Source organism: Marmota marmota, unplaced genomic scaffold (assembly GCF_001458135.2).
Source record: "Marmota marmota marmota unplaced genomic scaffold, marMar, whole genome shotgun sequence".
In the NCBI taxonomy this organism is placed as follows: Eukaryota; Metazoa; Chordata; class Mammalia; order Rodentia; family Sciuridae; genus Marmota; species Marmota marmota.
In genome coordinates, this window is record NW_026000136.1 from 779,458 (window position 1) to 797,932 (window position 18,475).

General features: G+C 39.7%; 1 protein-coding gene across 13 annotated transcripts; it reads right to left on the bottom strand.

The window, feature by feature from the left end:
- Nucleotides 1–1,199: 1,199 nt before the first annotated feature.
- On the bottom strand, nucleotides 1,200–18,074 carry LOC107155937 (zinc finger protein 655). 13 transcript variants are annotated; one of them, XM_048785203.1, is made up of 6 exons: nucleotides 17,948–18,074; nucleotides 16,826–16,968; nucleotides 15,347–15,432; nucleotides 14,825–14,951; nucleotides 5,557–5,661; nucleotides 1,200–4,972 (listed from the first exon to the last, which is right to left on the bottom strand). In XM_048785203.1, the coding sequence occupies exons 2-6, from the start codon at nucleotides 16,959–16,961 to the stop codon at nucleotides 3,579–3,581; spliced, it is 1,848 nt and encodes a 615-aa protein (XP_048641160.1). In that variant the 5' UTR covers nucleotides 16,962–16,968; nucleotides 17,948–18,074; the 3' UTR covers nucleotides 1,200–3,578. The 13 variants fall into 13 exon arrangements, with proteins under 13 accessions (XP_048641160.1, XP_015357437.1, XP_048641159.1 ...); XM_015501951.2 differs by having other exon boundaries at nucleotides 16,826–16,988; nucleotides 17,948–18,069; XM_048785202.1 differs by lacking the exon at nucleotides 17,948–18,074 and adding an exon at nucleotides 17,766–17,936 and having other exon boundaries at nucleotides 16,826–16,988.
- Nucleotides 18,075–18,475: the final 401 nt, after the last annotated feature.

Here is an 18,475-nt window from a genome sequence, read left to right on the forward strand (position 1 = left end):
CTGGATTCAAACACTGGGAAAGCGAGTGGCTGCTCAACTGTCTACATACAATTTCATAGGGTAAGGCTTTTCTGTAAGGAGCCCCCTTATTCATTACCTTGAAAATGCCATATTCCATGTGTAAGTCTGACATGCTATAACTTTTGCTTATTCTCTGATCCTGTTCCAGTATACCCTGACCTTTATGGTCTATCTGTATCCTTTTCAATGCCTAAAATCAAATTTGCTTGTTACCTGTTTTGCTCCACAGCTTTAACCAGAAGCAATTAACTTGGTTAAGGGCATGTATCCATCAGCAAGTTCTAGTTAGCAGGAAAACTTAAGAACAAAACATGGAACACTGAGAAACGGAAATGTGCAACTAGCTGATGAAACAGGGATATCACAGAAGGATTGGGAGTTTTGAATTAATAACCTGACACTGCCAAAATTATGTAAGCCTGTGTCAAGGAAGGGCTTTGATTAGCTCCTTAAAAACATCTCCAGATATTCTCTCCTAGGATCCCTGAGCTCTGGGAGTCTTGGGATCAGCTGCAAACACAGCACTGAATCACTGGGGGAAGTGAAAGGCTATCAAAGAAAACTGCTGAGCTCTGAGATGTATCTGATAGCATGCTTACCTTCTCTACACCTCAGTTACTCTATAAGAAGCCAGCTCCCTTGCAGAATTATGGTGAGAATTGTTTGAATACGTACATATTACATAAATGCACATGTAAGTTAAGTAGAGCAACAGAAGAAAAGATAAACTGGATGACCTTCCATATATTTCTTCTCTTCCCTCCCGCTTCAAGACCATAAAAGACTAAACAAACTCAAATTATATTGGACTAATTAAACATCTGCTTGGAAAGGCAAGTTACTCATACTCTAGGACTATTTTGGCTTCTTGTTTTTTAAAATGTATTTTACTTACAAAGAAAAAATACTCTTTCTAGTTCTAAAACATGAAACTATTTACTCTCATTTCCTCTCATTTCATGTACTAATAACATCCCAACTGAACAGCCCTTTAAATCCTAAATATTCAGCTGGGTTATAGAGGTCTGTGGAAAAGCAAGTTTTGTATCCATACAAGACAGGCTGATACACTTTTGTTTAGAGCAAGTTTCAGGAAAGAAGAAAGTTGCAGTCAGGAAGGTGATTCCAAGACTTTTGAATGCTTCTGGCGGAGGCCTTCAGATTTTGTTTGAAACAGATTCTCAGAATATTAAGCACACCTTTATTCAAGTAGAAGTACAAAAGCACATTCCTAAACCAAATGCATACATGTGATTTACATTTTATGCTATTTAGGTATTACTTAATCCTCTGTAACATAGTCACCAGAGATGACTATTGGTCTCTATAAGTAAGGGTATACATATTTGATAGAAAAAAAAAACATGCATTTTTCAGTTGCTTTTACATTTAGATCATTATATATCAATTTCATTTAGATCCCTACCTTGCCCTGATGAGATTCTAAGCTTGCTGATGGCAAAGAAGCAAAATATAGTGGCAGAACTGGACTAGAGGTTAGCCACTAAAGGCTTATAGAGCAATTTATTTTTATATATTTGTTAAGGATCTCTAGTGAATATTATAACATCTGAACAATGAAAGCCTCAACTGCTGGACTGACAACTAGAATTTTAAGTAACACTTGTTTTATTCACAAGGTGTTATGAAACTTAAGACGGAAAAACAATAAAATGCTTTGACCACATCTAAAAAATTATGAACTCTTTAGGTATATGACAGTGACCCAGAACTCTGGAGACAATATCTGTAATCAGTTTTATCAAATAAAAATCTATGTTCTTTTATAGGGCCTGTAGATTCTATTAAAATACAAAAATATAAGCCAGTGCCATGGCTATAGTTCCAACTACTTAGGAGGCTGAGGCAGGAGGCTTGCTTGAGTCCAGGAGTTCAAGGCCAGCCTGGGCAACAAAGTGAGATCCTCTCTCAAAAGAAAATAAAAATGATGACACACAAATAATTATACACAAAGGCCCCACACTTCAAATACTATCCTGGATTGAAGGGGGTGGGGGATACAAACAGATAAAGTAATCCTAATGGTTAAATTTTTACTAAGAACAGACCTGCCATACTCTTGAAATAGTCTCTAGAGATATTACATAACATCTTTGTTGGAAGGCTGTATTCCCTTATGAAGATTTCTGATTTTTTTTTTTTATGTTCTTTATGTTTGCCCTATCAAAAGCAGACCTGAGCATTTTGCTGGCCTTCAACAGAGGCATATAAAAGAATTCTAAACTTAGACATGCAGAACAGGCACTGAATGAATGTAGCTAGGCTACCAGGAGTCTGATTGGCTCCCTGATGTCCTTAGCATCTCTTTTGGAGAGCTGTGGATGCAGACAAGGCAGCTAAAAACTTGGATGTCACCTGAAAATGTTTAGCTGCCTGCCACAAACTCAGGGAGATTAAATCCCCCATACTTATAGATTGGCTGCATATTGATATCCAATTTTCTTAAAAGACAATGCTTTGTTTTAGGAAAGAAGATACCAGACTAGCAACATCAAAATAGGAATAGCATACCAGCTGATTAAAAGCTTAAAACTAAGAAACCATCATCTGAAGGTGCTTATTTCAGAAAAACCAAAGGTTATGTCTGTAAAGTTCCTCAGAAAAACGCAGCCAGAGTCTGTTGTGGAGGGAACTTGGGCCCAGAACAGCAAAAAAGTTAACTGAGCTACTTTCCAGAAGTTGGAGTGTTTTAACAATTGTGGTGTATTGTGTTAACAATATCTTAGAAAAGCTGTGAATAAACAACCATTTCTGGAAAAATAAAAATGTGTATAGACCATGTTAAAATACAAAATAGCTTAAATGAATTCTATAAATAAAATATACATAACTATTTAGATCTCCTATTAAATTCAAGAATGCCATGAGAAATCAGGACTGCATTTATCAAGTTCAGTCTAGCTTCTGTAATGGAAAAGATTGGAACTAAATACTAACAATTTCATATACAAATAATAACAACTTTATCTCCCATACTTTGATGTTGGTTGGCTAAAGCCTGAAATACAGTGGCAAATTTCTCTGTCTGCATTGTATTAGGTTCTCATCTGGTACAAATGTTCTTATGACAAAGACTGGATGAATATCTATAGAAGTATCTGCCATGTTTACTACACTCAAAAGACTTCTCTTGGTATAGATTCTTTAATACTGAATGTTGGGTTATGAGTGAATTTCTTCACACACATACACATTTATTACATTGACAGCTTTTCTGCATGGCATGAATCTGATACTGACCCAGGGTAGTCTGACTAATGAATTCTTCACATTAATTACAGTAATGGAATTTTATTCTAGTATGATTTCCCCAATTGTGACTAAGGTATGAAAATAGTGTAAATAATTTACCACATTCTCACTGGTATGGACATGCAAGAGCCAATTAAGAGTTTAAACATTAAAAGCTTTCCAACATTTGTCATCGTCAAAGGGTTTCTCTGTGGTGAGAATCTCTCATGCTGAATAAGGGTCAGGCTACGAGTGAAAGCTTGGCCACATTCAATACGTACACGACGTCTCCCTGGTGTGAACTCTCAGATGTCAAATGAGGCCTGAACATGACTAAATGTCTTCCCACGTTCATCGCATTCATAAGGTTTCTCTTTGGTATGAATTCTTTGATGTTGAACAACGTGTGCTCTCTGACTGAAGTTCTTTTCCCATGCATCGCAATCAAAGACTTTTTCTCTGGTGAGAACCTCTTGTTGCAGGGTAAGATCTGAGCTATGACTGAAACTTTCCTCATAATCATTACATTCATATGCTTTCTCTTTTCTGTGTATTTTGTGATGCTGAATAAGGCATGAGGTTTGACTGAAAGCTTTTCCACATTCATTGCATTCATGTGGTTTCTCTCCTGTGTGAATTCGTTGATGCTGAATTAGATGTGAATTCAATCTGAAGTCTTTTCCACATTCACTACATGTATAGGGCTTTTCTCTGAAACGAATTCCTTGATGTTTAACATAAGTCAACCCACATTCATCATACTCATAGGATTTCTCTGGATGATGGACCCTCTGATGCTCAACTAGATATGAAGTATGACAGAAGTCTCTGCCACAAATAGTACACTTACAGGGCATGTCTCTGTGAATTCTCTGATGTTGAGTAAGGTGTACACTACGACTGAAGACTCTTTCACAACTGCCACATTTATAAGATTTGCCTTTGGTGTGACTCTTCTTATGCGGAATTACTTCTGAGCTCTGACTACAGGATTTATCAGATGTTTCGCAGGATTTATCAGACACTTCACATTTATAGGATTTTTCTCTAGTGTGTATTCTTTTATGTCGACTAAGACTTGAGCTCTGACTGAAAGATTTTTCACATTCTTTACATTTGTAAGGTTTCTCTCTAGTATGGATTCTCTGATGTCTAGTAAGGGCTGAGCTCTGATGGAAGATTTTCCCACAAGCATCACATTTGTAGGATTTCTCAGTGGTAGGAATGCTTTCCCATTTACTAAGGTGGGAGAGATCCATTAAGCTTTCTTTATTTTCACTACTCTGAAAATTCTGCGTCAGGTTAATGTGTTCATGTTTACCAGCAGCTGAGTCCTGGCTGAAGTTCATGTCGTACTTACTATCATCAATATTCTGTATTCTAAGAACTCTCTGATCTGCATCAAGGGTAGGGTCCAGACTGAAGCTTTTTTCGGGTTCATTACATTCACTGTTCTTCTCATTGGTGAAGGTTTTCTTGCTGATTGTTATTTGCCTAAACTCTCTCTCCAGAAAAAGAAATTTCCTTAGGATTTCCTGAAGTCTTTCTAATCTGTCCTCAGATTTATATACTTCTCTAGTCTCAGGAACTTGAGCAATATCTTGTTTGAGTCTTCCTACTCTCACTTCGTATGAAAGTACTTCTTCCGAAATTCTCTGCTTAGCAATCAACAGCTTGTTCTCTTCTCTGGTCTCTCCATCTGATTCAATACATAAATAGAAAATGCAAATGTAATCTGTAGTACCCTGTGCTTAACGAGAACTCAGAAGGAGGAAACTAAATGATGTAATATCTACAAGGATGAGAAGTTTATTTACTCTAAAAAAAAACAGGCACAAAATCTCAATAGCAGACATAAGGGCATGAACAAGAGCAGTCAGGTAGGACCCAAAAGGATAAGGGAATGGTAGGAATAGATAGAATATCCAACAGAGTAAGAAGATAATCAGTTAAGGTTTTTCAAAGGAGGTAATAATAAAATTCTTCCAAAAGAATTTTAGATAAGCAACTTGAATGGGACCTAGCACAACTTGTGCATAAGGGGCTAAACAAATACAAAGGGTCAATTGAAACTACAAGGAAAGGCAGGAACTCTGCCTAGCATGCATGAGGCCCTGAGTTCAATTCCCAGCAAACCCCCCCACATCAAAAAGAGAGGCAGGAGCTCTCCACTCTGGGACAGGCAGAGCTCTTTGTTTTGAGTACCAATGCAGCCACAACATGGCTCAACACGTGGACTTCACTTCCCTACTAATTCCATCTGATTGATTCTGCCTCACTCACCTGAGCAGTCATCTTTTAAGACTTCTCTATTCTTAATGTCCAGATCAAAGACTTGTTGATTTTGTTCCAGCTGGGAGATCCCATCAGGCTTGGAAATTGGAAATCCTGCTCATAGAGAAGGAAATGGGATGTGGCAATTTACCCCCAGATGCTAAAACAGCCACTTTTTCTTTTAACTCGTGATTAATAGAGAAAAGGTAAGTTCTGAGAAGACATTAGTTAGAAAAGCCTGGAAAGTAAGGAAGGCAAAGATCTGCCACAAGGAGCACAGATTTGTGCTCCAGAAAGAGGTATGTTAAGGGTAAGTTGATAATTTGTGAGCAACAATATTCATTTAAACCCTCTTCAGACAAGGGAATTTGTGCATGGGGGTGAACCTGTCATCATAGAAGTTATCATTACCATTATCTGTGACCTAAAGATCAATCTTTGTATTAGACTTGGTTTACAAGTATCAGATGGAGGTCATCAAAACATCATTTTGCTGACTGGAGAAAGGTGAAACCCAAGCACCTGCTGCTGCCTAGTGAGCTAAATTGTAACAACAGAATAAACAAAGATTAGCTATTCAAAGGACCAATCTCAGGAAACAATTAGAAGATGCTCAATAAGGAGCACCAAGACACAAAAAGGAAGAATTACTTCTTTAGCAAAGTAGGGTAACCATAGGTTAAAATAATCCATATTTCAAAATGACTAGAAGAGAATGAATTTCCTAACACATAAAAATGATTAATATTTGAAAAGATGGAAAGGCTTATTTTCCTGACATTACATAAATGTACCCAAGATATACAAATATTACAACTCAATTTTCTTAAAAATAAAGGAAAAAAACAATTCCAGTGCATATGAGGGAAATAAAAATATCCTTACCCATTAGAATTACTATACATTATTCTTTATCCAACAAGCATTTATGAAGTGCCCCTTATAGAGAGAGAATGTAGGGGATGGAGAACCCACGTAAAAGGTCCATTCCCTGAAAGTTCTCAAGAACCTCACACTCCAACTGCAGAGACAGCTATAAACAACTAACTACAATACCATACAATGAGAAAAAATACAATAAAAGTGCATTCAAACATAAAATGGTCTTCTATAGCTTGCATAATGGTTTAAGATCTCTTTCAATGCTAAAACAACAAATAGTCTGCTTCTAAGGGAACAGAACTTTGATAGTATCAAAAAAAAAAAAAAGGCTGTTTTTATATGTGCTGGCCTGGCAAATGTCTAGTAGCACACATGCAAGGTCTTGCTCAAGCCCTCGTCTCTACAAAACTTATTATTTGTTCCCCTTATCTTGACATGCCACCGTATAATATTGTTTATAGATTTTTTTTTTTTTTGGTACCAGGGATTGAACCAAGGAGCACTTAACTATTGAGCCACATCCTCAGCCTATTTATTTATTTATTTTTGAGGCAAGGTCTTGCTTCATTGCTTGGGGTCTCCTTAAGTTGCTGAGGCTGGCTCTGAACTTGTGATCCTCCTGCCTCAGCCTCCCAAGGTGCTGGAATTTAAAGGCATGTGTACCTGGCTACATTCTTAAAAATTGGTTTCAGGCATTATTATCCTCACTTGATTTATACTTTTTTTTTTCAATATTTTTTAATATTGTACCTTTATTTATCTTTATGTGGTGCTAAGGATTAAACCCAGGGCCTCACACATGCTAGGCAAGCGCTCTACCACTGAGCCACAACCCCAGCCCAATTTATAAACTCTTTGATAGCAGGGACCATGTTATCTTGCAATTCTTTTGATTAAGAAGCAACACCTATCTTATCCCAACTTTGTATCCATGTATCAACATATGAATAGCTACCAACTTATATAAAAATGGCACTGGGCCTGGAAAATATCATGAACAACTGCTGCCCTTTAAGACCCCATATAAGAGCCTATGAGCAAAGAAATCAAAACAGAGCCATGAAAGGCACTTACTGTTTCTGAATTCCAGCTGAGGATTAATAAGAGTCAGTTCTTTTGGACTCAGTTAATTAAGCTCTTTCACATCAAATAAAATAGTTTTGCTGGGATGAGAATGTAGCCCAGTGGTAGAGCACTTGACTACAATTCACAAGGCCCTGGGTTTGCTCTCCAGCATCCCTCCCTCAAAAGAGAAAGATATGAAAGCTTAAGTCAAGGTGTGCAGAGAGGAACAAATATTGTATTCAGAATTCTTATTTTTCCCTGCTAGGGACTGAACTCAGAGCTGCAAACACATGCTAGGCAAGTGCTATACCACTGAGCTACATCCCAAGCCCAGTCCTCCTTGGAATTTTAATAACATAATTTGTAACATTTAACTTTGAGGTAATTATTAAGGTGTTTCTCAGTATCTAATAACCGAAACACATTTTGGTTATTTACTCTACAGTTACATTTAAAATACAAATGCACAATAAAAGGATGTTTTCATGTGGGATGAAGTTAATCTGATTTTTTTTGTTGTTGTTGTACGGGGGATGGAATCCAGGGGCACTTCATCACTGAGCCACATACCCAGCCCTTATTTGTATGTTTTGAAAAGAACTGACTCTATTAATCCCAAATTGGAATTCAGAAACAGTCTTGCTGAGTTGCTTAGGGTCTTGTTAAGTTTCTGAGGCTGGCTTTGAATCTGCAATCCTCCTGCCTCGGTATCCTGAGCTGCTGGGAACACAGGCATGTGCCATGCACCCTGTAAGGTATCTGATTTTCGACTCATGTTTAAGGTAATATAAGAATGTAAAGTTATTACGTCCATCTACAACTAAAAATATTTTTTAAAAAACTACAGAAGAGAAAAACAGTTTGAGATTGATTATACTTATATAGTTGACTTTTAGTCTAAGTATTAAGGTTTTCTAAGAACTCAGTAGGTATAAAGTACCAGGCCAGGAGCTTTACAAGTTTTCATTCATTTAACACTCACCATAATCTTATGAGACAGAAACTATTATTTTTCTCGCTGAACAAATGGAAATACTAAGATTCTGAGAAGTCTAAGTGACTTCCCCAAGTCAAAATAAGTGATGAAGAAAGCTAAGATTCAAATTCAGTGTTATTTCAGAATCTGGCTTTTAGATGCCAAGATTACAGGTGCAGGCCTATAATCCCAGCAACTCAAGACACTGAAGCAGGAGGATCACAAGTTTGAAGTCAGCCTCAGCAATTTAGTGAAGCCCTAAGCAACTTAGTAAGAGCCTGTATTAAAATTTTAAAAGGGCTGGGGACTTAGCTCAGTGGTAAAGCACTCCTGGGTTCAATCCCTGATATCTGCTACACCAGCAAAAAAAAAAAAAAAAAACTGTCTTTTAAACATTCTACTAGAAAAAAATAATAATTGTGCTAGGCACAGTGGCAGAGACCTGTAATCCCAGGCACTTGGGAGGCTAAGGCAAGAAGAGTACAAGTTCAAGGCTAGCCCCAGCAATTTAGCAAGACCCTGGTCTCAAAATTAAAAAAATAAAAAGGACTGGGAATATAGCTCAGCAGGGTAAAGCACCCCTGGGCTTAATCCCCAGTACCCAAAAGGAAAGGAGGAAACAATTGTGAAGTGAAACCCATCCCTCCCTCAAAAATACATATGGAAAAACAAACAAACAGAAGACCACCATATTTACAGTAGAGAAAAAGGTAAAACTTAAAAAAAAAAAGAGGGGGTGGTAATTAGAATAAAACATGGAGAGCCAAGATCCTAAGATTTTGGAATCAAAGAAATTTTAACTAAAAGGGGATCTACAAGATCATTTCATCTTAATGACACACAAATCTCTTATAATAAAAATTCAAACTCCTAGGCAAAAGTCTAACCAATGTCCAATTTGAGAAATTCCACTATAAAAAAATAATGAGTATGTTCCTAAATTTTTATTTGGATTAGTAAATCTCTTCTATAGCTCATATCACTTGCTGTGCTTTCCAAAAAACTGAAATAACTAGCATAAACCAGATACTTATACACATTTAAAATATACAATTTAATTTATATAATTTAATCCTCAGCATAACCCAGAAAAGTAGACATTATTTTTCATGTTTTATAGATGAAGAAACCAAGTGTGGATTAAATAATTTGCTCAACATATCACAGTTGGTAAACAGAATCAATGTTTGGTTCCACAATCCATAGTTTGTTCATCTATCAATGCCTGTCACAGAAAGCATTAATGGTAGGTTTTCTTGCCAATGACCTGAATGCCTTTTTCTACAATTTTAACTTGAAACACTATGCTTTCTTTTTTTTTCTTTATATATATATTTTTTTAGTTGTTGATGGACCTTTATTTAATTTCTTTGTATGTGGTGCTGAGAATCGAACCCAGTGCTTCACACATGCTACGCAATCACTCTACCACTGAGCTACAACCCCAGCCCCAAAACACTATGCTTTCTAACCATGCACTTGCTTTAAATTTTTTTCCTATTTAAAATTATAACTCGGGCTCAGTGGTAGAGCGCTCGCCTAGCACGTGGGAGGCACTGGGTTCGATCCTCAGCACCACATAAAAATAAATAAATAAAATAAAGGTATTGTGTCCAACTACAGGTAAAAAATATATATATTTTTTTTAAATATTTATTTATTTATTTTTTGGTGGACACAACATCTTTGTTTGTATGTGGTGCTGAGGATCGAACCCGGGCCGCACGCATGCCAGGCGAGCGCGCTACCACTTGAGCCACATCCCCAGCCCCTATTTTTTTTTTTAAAAATAAATTATTTATACTTTTATTTAAAGTATAACTCAATTTTCTATTCAAACCTTTTTACCTTTTTCATTTGAGAGTTTTTAAATGAGATTTATTCTAAACTGCCTTTAAAAATAACATTTAGAATTTACCTTATTATTTGGCTTATTGCTCTTACCAGAGTTGTGCTAAGACTTTAGCCATCTGGAATCTTCATGTTTTTCTTCTTGATCCTTAATAAATATGCAAATAAAATCTTTCCTCAGCAATAGCATTCTTTTGTAGACACCTATTGTGCTGAAATGAATCCCTATATGGCTTTGTCTCTTGAATGCATATTCTTTCTGGTTCTGAACTGTACAAATTGGCCTGTTTATCTAATTTATCACAGCTATTTTGAGGTTTCCTTGCCATTCAAATCAGACAACGATTAAAAATACAAAAAAAAAAAAAAAAAAAAATGCCATATGTGTTTGAATTTATTGACCTAATGGCCTGAAACACCAAAAAGAACATAGGCACTAGGCATGGTGGTGCATGCCTATAATCCCCGTGGCTGGGGAGGCTGATGCAGGAGGACCACAAGTTCAAAACCTGCCTCAGCAATTTAGCGAGACCCTGTCTCTAAATAAAATATTTTAAAGAGCTGGGAATGTGGCTCAGTGGTTAAGCATCCCCCAGGGCTTTAAACCCTGGTACCAGGAAAAAAAAGAGCATAGGCTTGAGACAGAACTGTGTCCCAAGCCCATCACTGATCCTGCAAAAATCACTTAACTTTCCTTGGCCTCACTTTTCTCAGATATAAAGTAAGGATAATATCCTCTATAAACAGGATTATGCTAAGGTCTAAATGAGAGATATATATAAAATACCTAGTAACACATTGTCTGCTCAGTAAATGGTAAATAGCCATGACAGTAAAAGACATTCTGTGCAAAATTACTGTTGTCCTCCATGGCATCAAGTTCAAAAAGCAACTGGTATGTACAAAACATTCAAGATCTATAGACTTATTTATCTTCATCAAAAATTCTGACAAGAATGTTTCTAACACCATTATCTAACAGGGCATCTACCATGACCCAAGTGGAATGCAATCCTGCCCTTTCTGGGCCTGAATCTCTAGCACTCACTCACAGGTCACCTCTCTTTGGGTACAATCCTTAAACCATTTATTCATTCACTTCAACAGAACATGCTTCTTTTTAAATTTGATAATAAGAATATTTTCTTCTTTTTTACTCAGTCATTTATAGTTTATATATTTACTATCTAGTAGAAGCACATAACCAAAGGACCAAAGTTCTGATGACTGTGTCAAATATAGTTCAGAGCTACTGCCAGAGGTAAGAGAGATAAACTAGACAGTGACACTGCTAAATCAGGGAATAATCATAAAGTCTTTATATGTTACAACCCTAAACAGTAAGTAAAATTAATAAATATATAACTTTTAATTTCGAATGTGCTGAACCCACAAATATGAAAATTACTTCTCAGGGACCGTAAAAATAATTGCTAAGGAGATGCTACTGACTTGGTCACAAAAGCAGGTTGAGTAAGAGGGTTTCTTGTTGTGTGTCTGGTGCTGTCAGTGTGCATGCATGCACTGTGTGTGCAGAAATGAAAGAGGAAATGGGATGAAGTTCAGCTTCATGGCATATTGTGCTATATGACTGCAATAAACTGCTACAAAGTTTCTTTACTCCAAAAAATAGACAGGTTAACTGTTGGAAATTCTGTAATTATTAGGTAAAATTAACAGTTTACAATTATGTATATCACTTTACAATTTACAAACGTATTAAATATACATTCTTTTTGATGCCCTGAAATAGATTTAACTCTTTGGCCCTCCCACTTCCCCTCCATTAAAAATAGTTCTAAGGAGTTGGGCAATGTGGTGCACACCTGTAATCCCAGCACTCTGGGAAGCTGAGGCAGGATTGCAAATTCAAGGCCAGCCTCAGCAAATTAGCAAAGCCTTGTCTCAAAATAAAAACTAAAAAGGACAGGAAATGTAGCCTAGAGGTAAAGTGTCCCCAGGTTCAATCCCCCATACAAAAAAAGAGAATAGTTCTAAGGAACAAAGGAATACTTAATCAGCAAAGCTAATATAAATACATCAATCTATATAGTGCCACAAAGAATCAAGGGGAAGAAGGCAGGCCCTTGAAGGAGAAAATTATGTTAAAAATGAAGAAAGACAAAGGTTCACAAAAGTGTGAGGCAACACGAGGGGCAGGTCATGTTTACTACAGCAAAGGGGCTACACAGAGCACATATTCCACACTCTAAAACCACAGGAAAAGACCATAACTGAAGAGATGGGGTTGAACTTTTTAGTTTCTCAGAACATATGCAAATGACCACCAAGCATGGTTTCTAAATGAACTAGGTTCAAAAATCCATCTGTTTGCAAAGAAAGGGTTTCTTTTGCCCCTTATATTAGAAATTTAACAAAGCTCATTTGAAGAACTGCAATTTTACATAGTGGTGGCATTCCGGGAAGCATCTAATCCAATTAATCAAGTTTATTATCTTACAATCCTGGAAAAGGAGTTTCCGAGCAGGGCCGAGCACTACCGATGGAAATCCGATACTTGGGCCACCATCTCTTGGAGATTCCTGCTGTAAGAACTGCAAGTGTTTCTCCAGAGAAAGCACTTGCCTGGGTATGACTCAGGGCTGGGCAGGAATTCACACAATGAATCCGGGTGATGGGAAGGCGAAGAAGTATGCCTATAAAGATCAAAGAGCCAGGAATGGAAAACACACTAAAAACTTTCCCAGTGGGCAGACTGCCACCCCACAGGTAAGAAGGCCTCTTGAATCCTGTGTGTAATCTGGGAAATAAAGAAATGTGCTAGATGCCACCACCCAAACAGGCAAAGCAAAAGGAAAAAAGAGAGAGAGAAAAGAAAAAAAGCTATGAGTAAATAAATGTGTATATACACACACACAAAGTACAGAAGAAGACTGGGAAATAAGGAACCATGCTCATCAAGGAGACTGCCAACAACTCCCCACTGATGCCCCTCAACAGTACTATAAGGCTGCCTAATCCTCACTCCTACTACACCACTCAAAATGACAAAAGAAAGACAGTTAAATTATCCCACTAAGGTGGGGTAAACATCTAAGACTTCTGTTGCCCTGGGTGTGGTTACTTGGGATTACCATCTAGGTGACTCACTGGAATGAATTTATAGTGAGTCATGCTTTTAAGCAAAGTCTCTTAAATTTGCCTGACTAGAGATGAATTGACTACTCAACAAAAAGGAGAAGACAGAAGAGATGAGAAAAAAGGTAATGGGAGGCAAGATCGCTGAGGTACTCTGAAAGTCATAAAACTATATGCCTTTTATTTACATGAAATATGGACTCACTGCAAGTCTTCAAGCAGAAAAGTGACTTGATTTGATTTATATTTTTAAAGGGTTACTCAGGATGCTGTGATAAGAATAAACTGAAGGTATGTAGAAACAGGGAAACTCTTTCGAAATTATGCAGTACTCCAGGGAGGCCTAATGGTGGCTTGCACAAGGGAGTACCTGTGAAGGCAGTTAACAGTGGCTAAATCTGGATACACTATAAACAGTTAACAGGTTGGATATAAAGTATCAGAAAGAGAGGAGCTGAGGTCTTGGCCCTGGTAGGGAGATGGAACCCAGGACCTTGCACATGCTGGGCAAGAGCACTACTACTGAAATACTTCCCCAGCCCTAGTCTATCTTTTAGAAAGGTACTTCTTCCTATGAAAATGAGAAAAATCTCAGGTATGGGGACACTGAAATACCAAAAGCAAAGAGTCTAGTTGGGGGTTGGGAGGCTGCTCTAGAATCTCTCACAAAAAAAGAAAAAGAAAGATAAGGTGAGAACTTAAGCAAAGCACAAGCAAGTTTCTCTTTGCTAACAGGCAATAAAAAGTCTCATGAAACATGAACTGGGGATAAGAAGCAGAATGTCTCCTCTTGACACCCCAAAGGAATCTTAATTACCATCCCTCAGGAGCCAACCTTAAAAATAGAAAATTCAAAAGTTATAAGAACTGAAATCTGCCAGGCACAGTAGTGCATGCCTTGTAATCCCAGTTACTCAGAGGCCTGAGGCAAGAGGATCTCAGGGTCAAGGCCAGCTTCCACTACTTAGTGAGACCCTGAGCAATTTAGTAAGACCCTGTCTCTAGCCAGGCACGGTGGCACACGCCTGTAATCTCAGGTCTGGGGAGGCTGAGGCAGGAGGATCGCAGGTTCAAAGCCAGTCTTAGCAATTTAGCAAGGTGTAAGCAACCTAGTGAGACCCTGACTCAAAATAAAAAATAAAAGGGTTAGGGATGTGGCTCAGTGGTTAAGCACCCTTGGGTTCAATCCCTGGTGCCCACCCGCCTGGGGGAAAAAAAAAAAAAGTCAGTTTCAAAAAAAACTTAAAAGGACTAGGGATGTAGCTCAGTGGTAAAGCCCCCCTGAGTTCAATTCCCCAGGGGAAAAAAAACCCTGAAATCTGAGCCACACCCTACTGACCTTCTCAGAAACCTCATACCTCCTCAGAAACAGATAAATTGAGAAATAAGAAAGACAGTCCTTACCCAGTGAGACCACGTTCTCATAATTCTCTAACATCACTTCTCTGTAGAGGTCCCTCTGAACAGGGTCCAGGCATCCCCATTCCTCTCGAGTAAGGTGCACAGCCACATCCTCGAATGTCACAAACTCCTGAAATAACACATTCTGGCTGCTCTGGGGAATGAGGCCACTGTAGCACCATGGCCAGAAAATGAGGATGATGACAGAGAGGGCATCCAGTGTGTATTTACATTGGGGAGGAGGGAGAACAGATTAGAACCTAGGGAATAAATCCCATAACCCTTAAATATCGAGTAAGTGGCCACCATAGGACCAGGGTCAAAGAAGGTCTGCTCAGGTATTGGGGAGATGGAAAAGTGTTTTGTGTAAAGTGCAGATCTCTGAAGAGGACCAGTTCCCAAATTGGGGGTCTGCTATTGAAAAAAAAAATTCTAGGCAAGGATTAATGGATGGGATGAGGGAGTAGTCACACTCATATCAGCAGCAAGAGCCCCTGAGGAAAAGCAGAGGGTTCCTCAGCTCACCTGGTACCTGGCTGTCAGCAGCGCAGCTGCCTGGTCTCCTGGGCTTCCCTCGTGGGGAAGAGCAGGCACCTGGGGAACAGGTGGAGCTGAGGGAGGAGAAAGGAGCCAAGAGTGAGAGCAGCCCCTCCCCAGGGCTCCCTTTCAGAAGAGGCCTCTCTAGCCCAAGGGGTGTCAGTGGGACCTCCTTTACATCTATATTCTAGTAAAACCAATGAACATTTATCAAGCAATGGGTGTGTCTACTCTGCTCCTGCACAGTACTTCATGCCCTACTCACACATGTTTAGACCTGTGATACAGGATTTTATTAAAAATCCTCCTATTTTACTTTAACCCCTTGACATGATATTGCTCTCACAGAAGAACAGCATTATACCTGTTCTATAGATGGGCAAAGCAAAGCATAAAGACTTGTAGTGACTTATCCAGGGCCAAGGTTATTTAAAATACTTCTGACACTTTACCAGACACTGCTCTATAAATTCCATTAAGCCTCTCTCTTTTGTGAATGGGCACTGTCTCTGCAACCAGTGTGTTAGGCTCCCAGGAACAAGGAATGGCCCTCTTTCTTCACAATCCTTTCCTCACTCCCACAATGCCCCACAGCACCCTACACCCTATGGTGCAATCTATGTTGCAACACACAAGTGTTTCAGGCACTGAAGCTGGCCACAGCAATCTAAGACATAATTCTCAAAAAACAAAGGAAAAAAAAAGTCTTGACTATCTATAGATAACAATATGACTCTACAGTCAATATATAACACATATGCATTCAAACAGGCATTGTGCTCAACCAAGGAATTAAGTTAGATTAGTCACAAACACTGCAGCTGCAACAGAAAGGCAAGTGGCAAAGCAAGTAAAGTGAATAGGGGAAGGGAAAGGTCCTGGATCTAAGAGGAAGTGAGAGCCAAGCAAGGATTGTGAGATATGGCAAAAGCAGCAAATCTTAGAAATTATTTTGGATGTATTAAGTGGGATGAAGTGAAGGTTGTCTGAAAGACAAACACCCAGAACAGAATGAATGACTACCACTCTGCTTATTAAAGAAAGATGAGCTGAGCACAGTGGTGCATGCCTGTAATCCCAGTGACTCAGGAGGCTAAGGCAGGAGGATTGGCAAATTCCAGGCCAACCTCAGCAACTTAATGAGATCCTTCAACTCAGTGAAACCTAGCAATTTAGGAGACCCTGTCTCGAAATAAAAAGTAAAATGGATTAGGGATGTAGCTCAGTGGTAAAGCATCCCTGGGTTCAATCCCCAATACTAAAAAAGAGAGATAGAAAGAAGAAAAAAGAAACAAGAATAATTTTTAACCAAGAGGTCCAAACTAGGAATGATCTGAGCCACATCTGTCCCTTCCAGTCCTCCCTCTAGGGGATAATTCTTATTCAAGTTCCTGGCCTCATCCTGACAGGCCCAGGAGACTCTCTACACTCCCATTCTCCTGGTTATAAATGCTATCTCTGCCTTACCCCCAGTGAGTCCCTGTTCCATGTCGGTGTCCTGCAGGAACTGAGGTTCTGGGGGAAAACACTCAGACTGTGTCTCCAAAGGCTGAAACTGGACCCTTGGTGATCCTGCTGCTTCCTGGGCCGATATTTCCTCCATCCCTGTTCTGGAGGACAATAACCATCACTGCAGGGTGAGATTAGGAGAAATTATTGCAATACATTAAAACATCAAATCGATTTATATCCTCTAGACTTAGCAAAGTATCTTACACACTGTAGGTACTCAATAAAAACTAGTTAACAACGATTACCCACTCCAAATAAACAACACAAAGAAAAACAGATATTACTCAGTTTCAGATGCTTAAGATCCAAATCATCAGGTCCTGGTTCATAGATGTATTTGAAATCCACTAAATCTGAACTTATAGGATTTCATTAAGAAAAACAATATATACTACAAGCGAATGTTGTAAAGCTTCCTGTAGAGAGTTTAAAGAATTAAATGTACAACCTTGTTTTGGAGTCTCAAATTCGTACTCAGCGAAACATGCTCGTTGTGATTACTCATTGTTTTCTAAAGGAGGCCCCTTAGGAACAATTTTGGTAACGACGACAACCCACTTGAATTACTGAACGGGACTAAAGAATAATAAAACTCCACTTTTGGGGTCAGACCCTTCGTCCGACTGGGTGGGCAGTCTGAGAGGAACATACAGAAGACCTGAGACTCAAAGAGGTTTAACTAGTGTCCTTCAAACCCAAGGACGCCACAGGGTTACGTCCTCCTTCCACAACCCGGTGTAAAGGCCCTCGCCAGGCTCCTAGCTTGGTGCGCAAAAGGCCTCGCCTAATGCTGCCCTCCTCCCGCTTCCCTTTTAGGCGAAAACAGAATCCCAAAAAAGGCGAAGCGGGCCATACAGACCCCGCTCACACCAAGGCACGGACACCGAGTTCTGACCGCGGGGCCCTCAGTCCGCGCCGGGCTTCCGGGAGAACCAGGACCGACGAGAAACAGGCCCCCGCGCGCTCCTAGAGACGGGAACAGCCTTCAGTCCCGGCCGGGGCCGCCTCCTCCTCCTGGGGAAGCGAAACAACGGGCCGCTTCCACGGCGACGCGAGAACGGCTTCCGGGGAACTCACCCGAGCAGAGAGGCGGACCTAACGACAGTCCCGTCACGAACACCCTCGTTCGCGTAGCCGCGCCAGCCTTTCCGGGACCGCTCTAGACAACCCGGAGGCGGGCGCTTCTCTTTTCACTTCCGGCGGCGAAAGAAAGGCCCCGGATGAGAGCCCCGGATGGTGCCGTTGGATGAGGTCCTGGATAAGGGAGTGGGTACTCTAGTAAGGGCCATAACCCTCTCTCATATGGTTTTTCTTCGTCCTTCTGCGGTCGCACTCACCTGATGGGCACTTTTAGCCATCACACCACCTATGACTGCGACAGACGTTGGGAAAGCGCCCCCCACCGGCCCTTCTCAGACGCCAGCCGACCCTTCGGACTCCCCGCAGGGAGGTGGCCGGCCCTAGTAGGCCCGTCACCCTGAGGAACAATGACTGAGCTATGGTCATAGTAGGGAGCTAGCAGAAGGGTGCCTCCGCCGAGTGGCGCCTCTGCGAAAGGAGGACCACCAAATCCTGGGATCGTCTGAAATTTGTGGACCTTGGGTA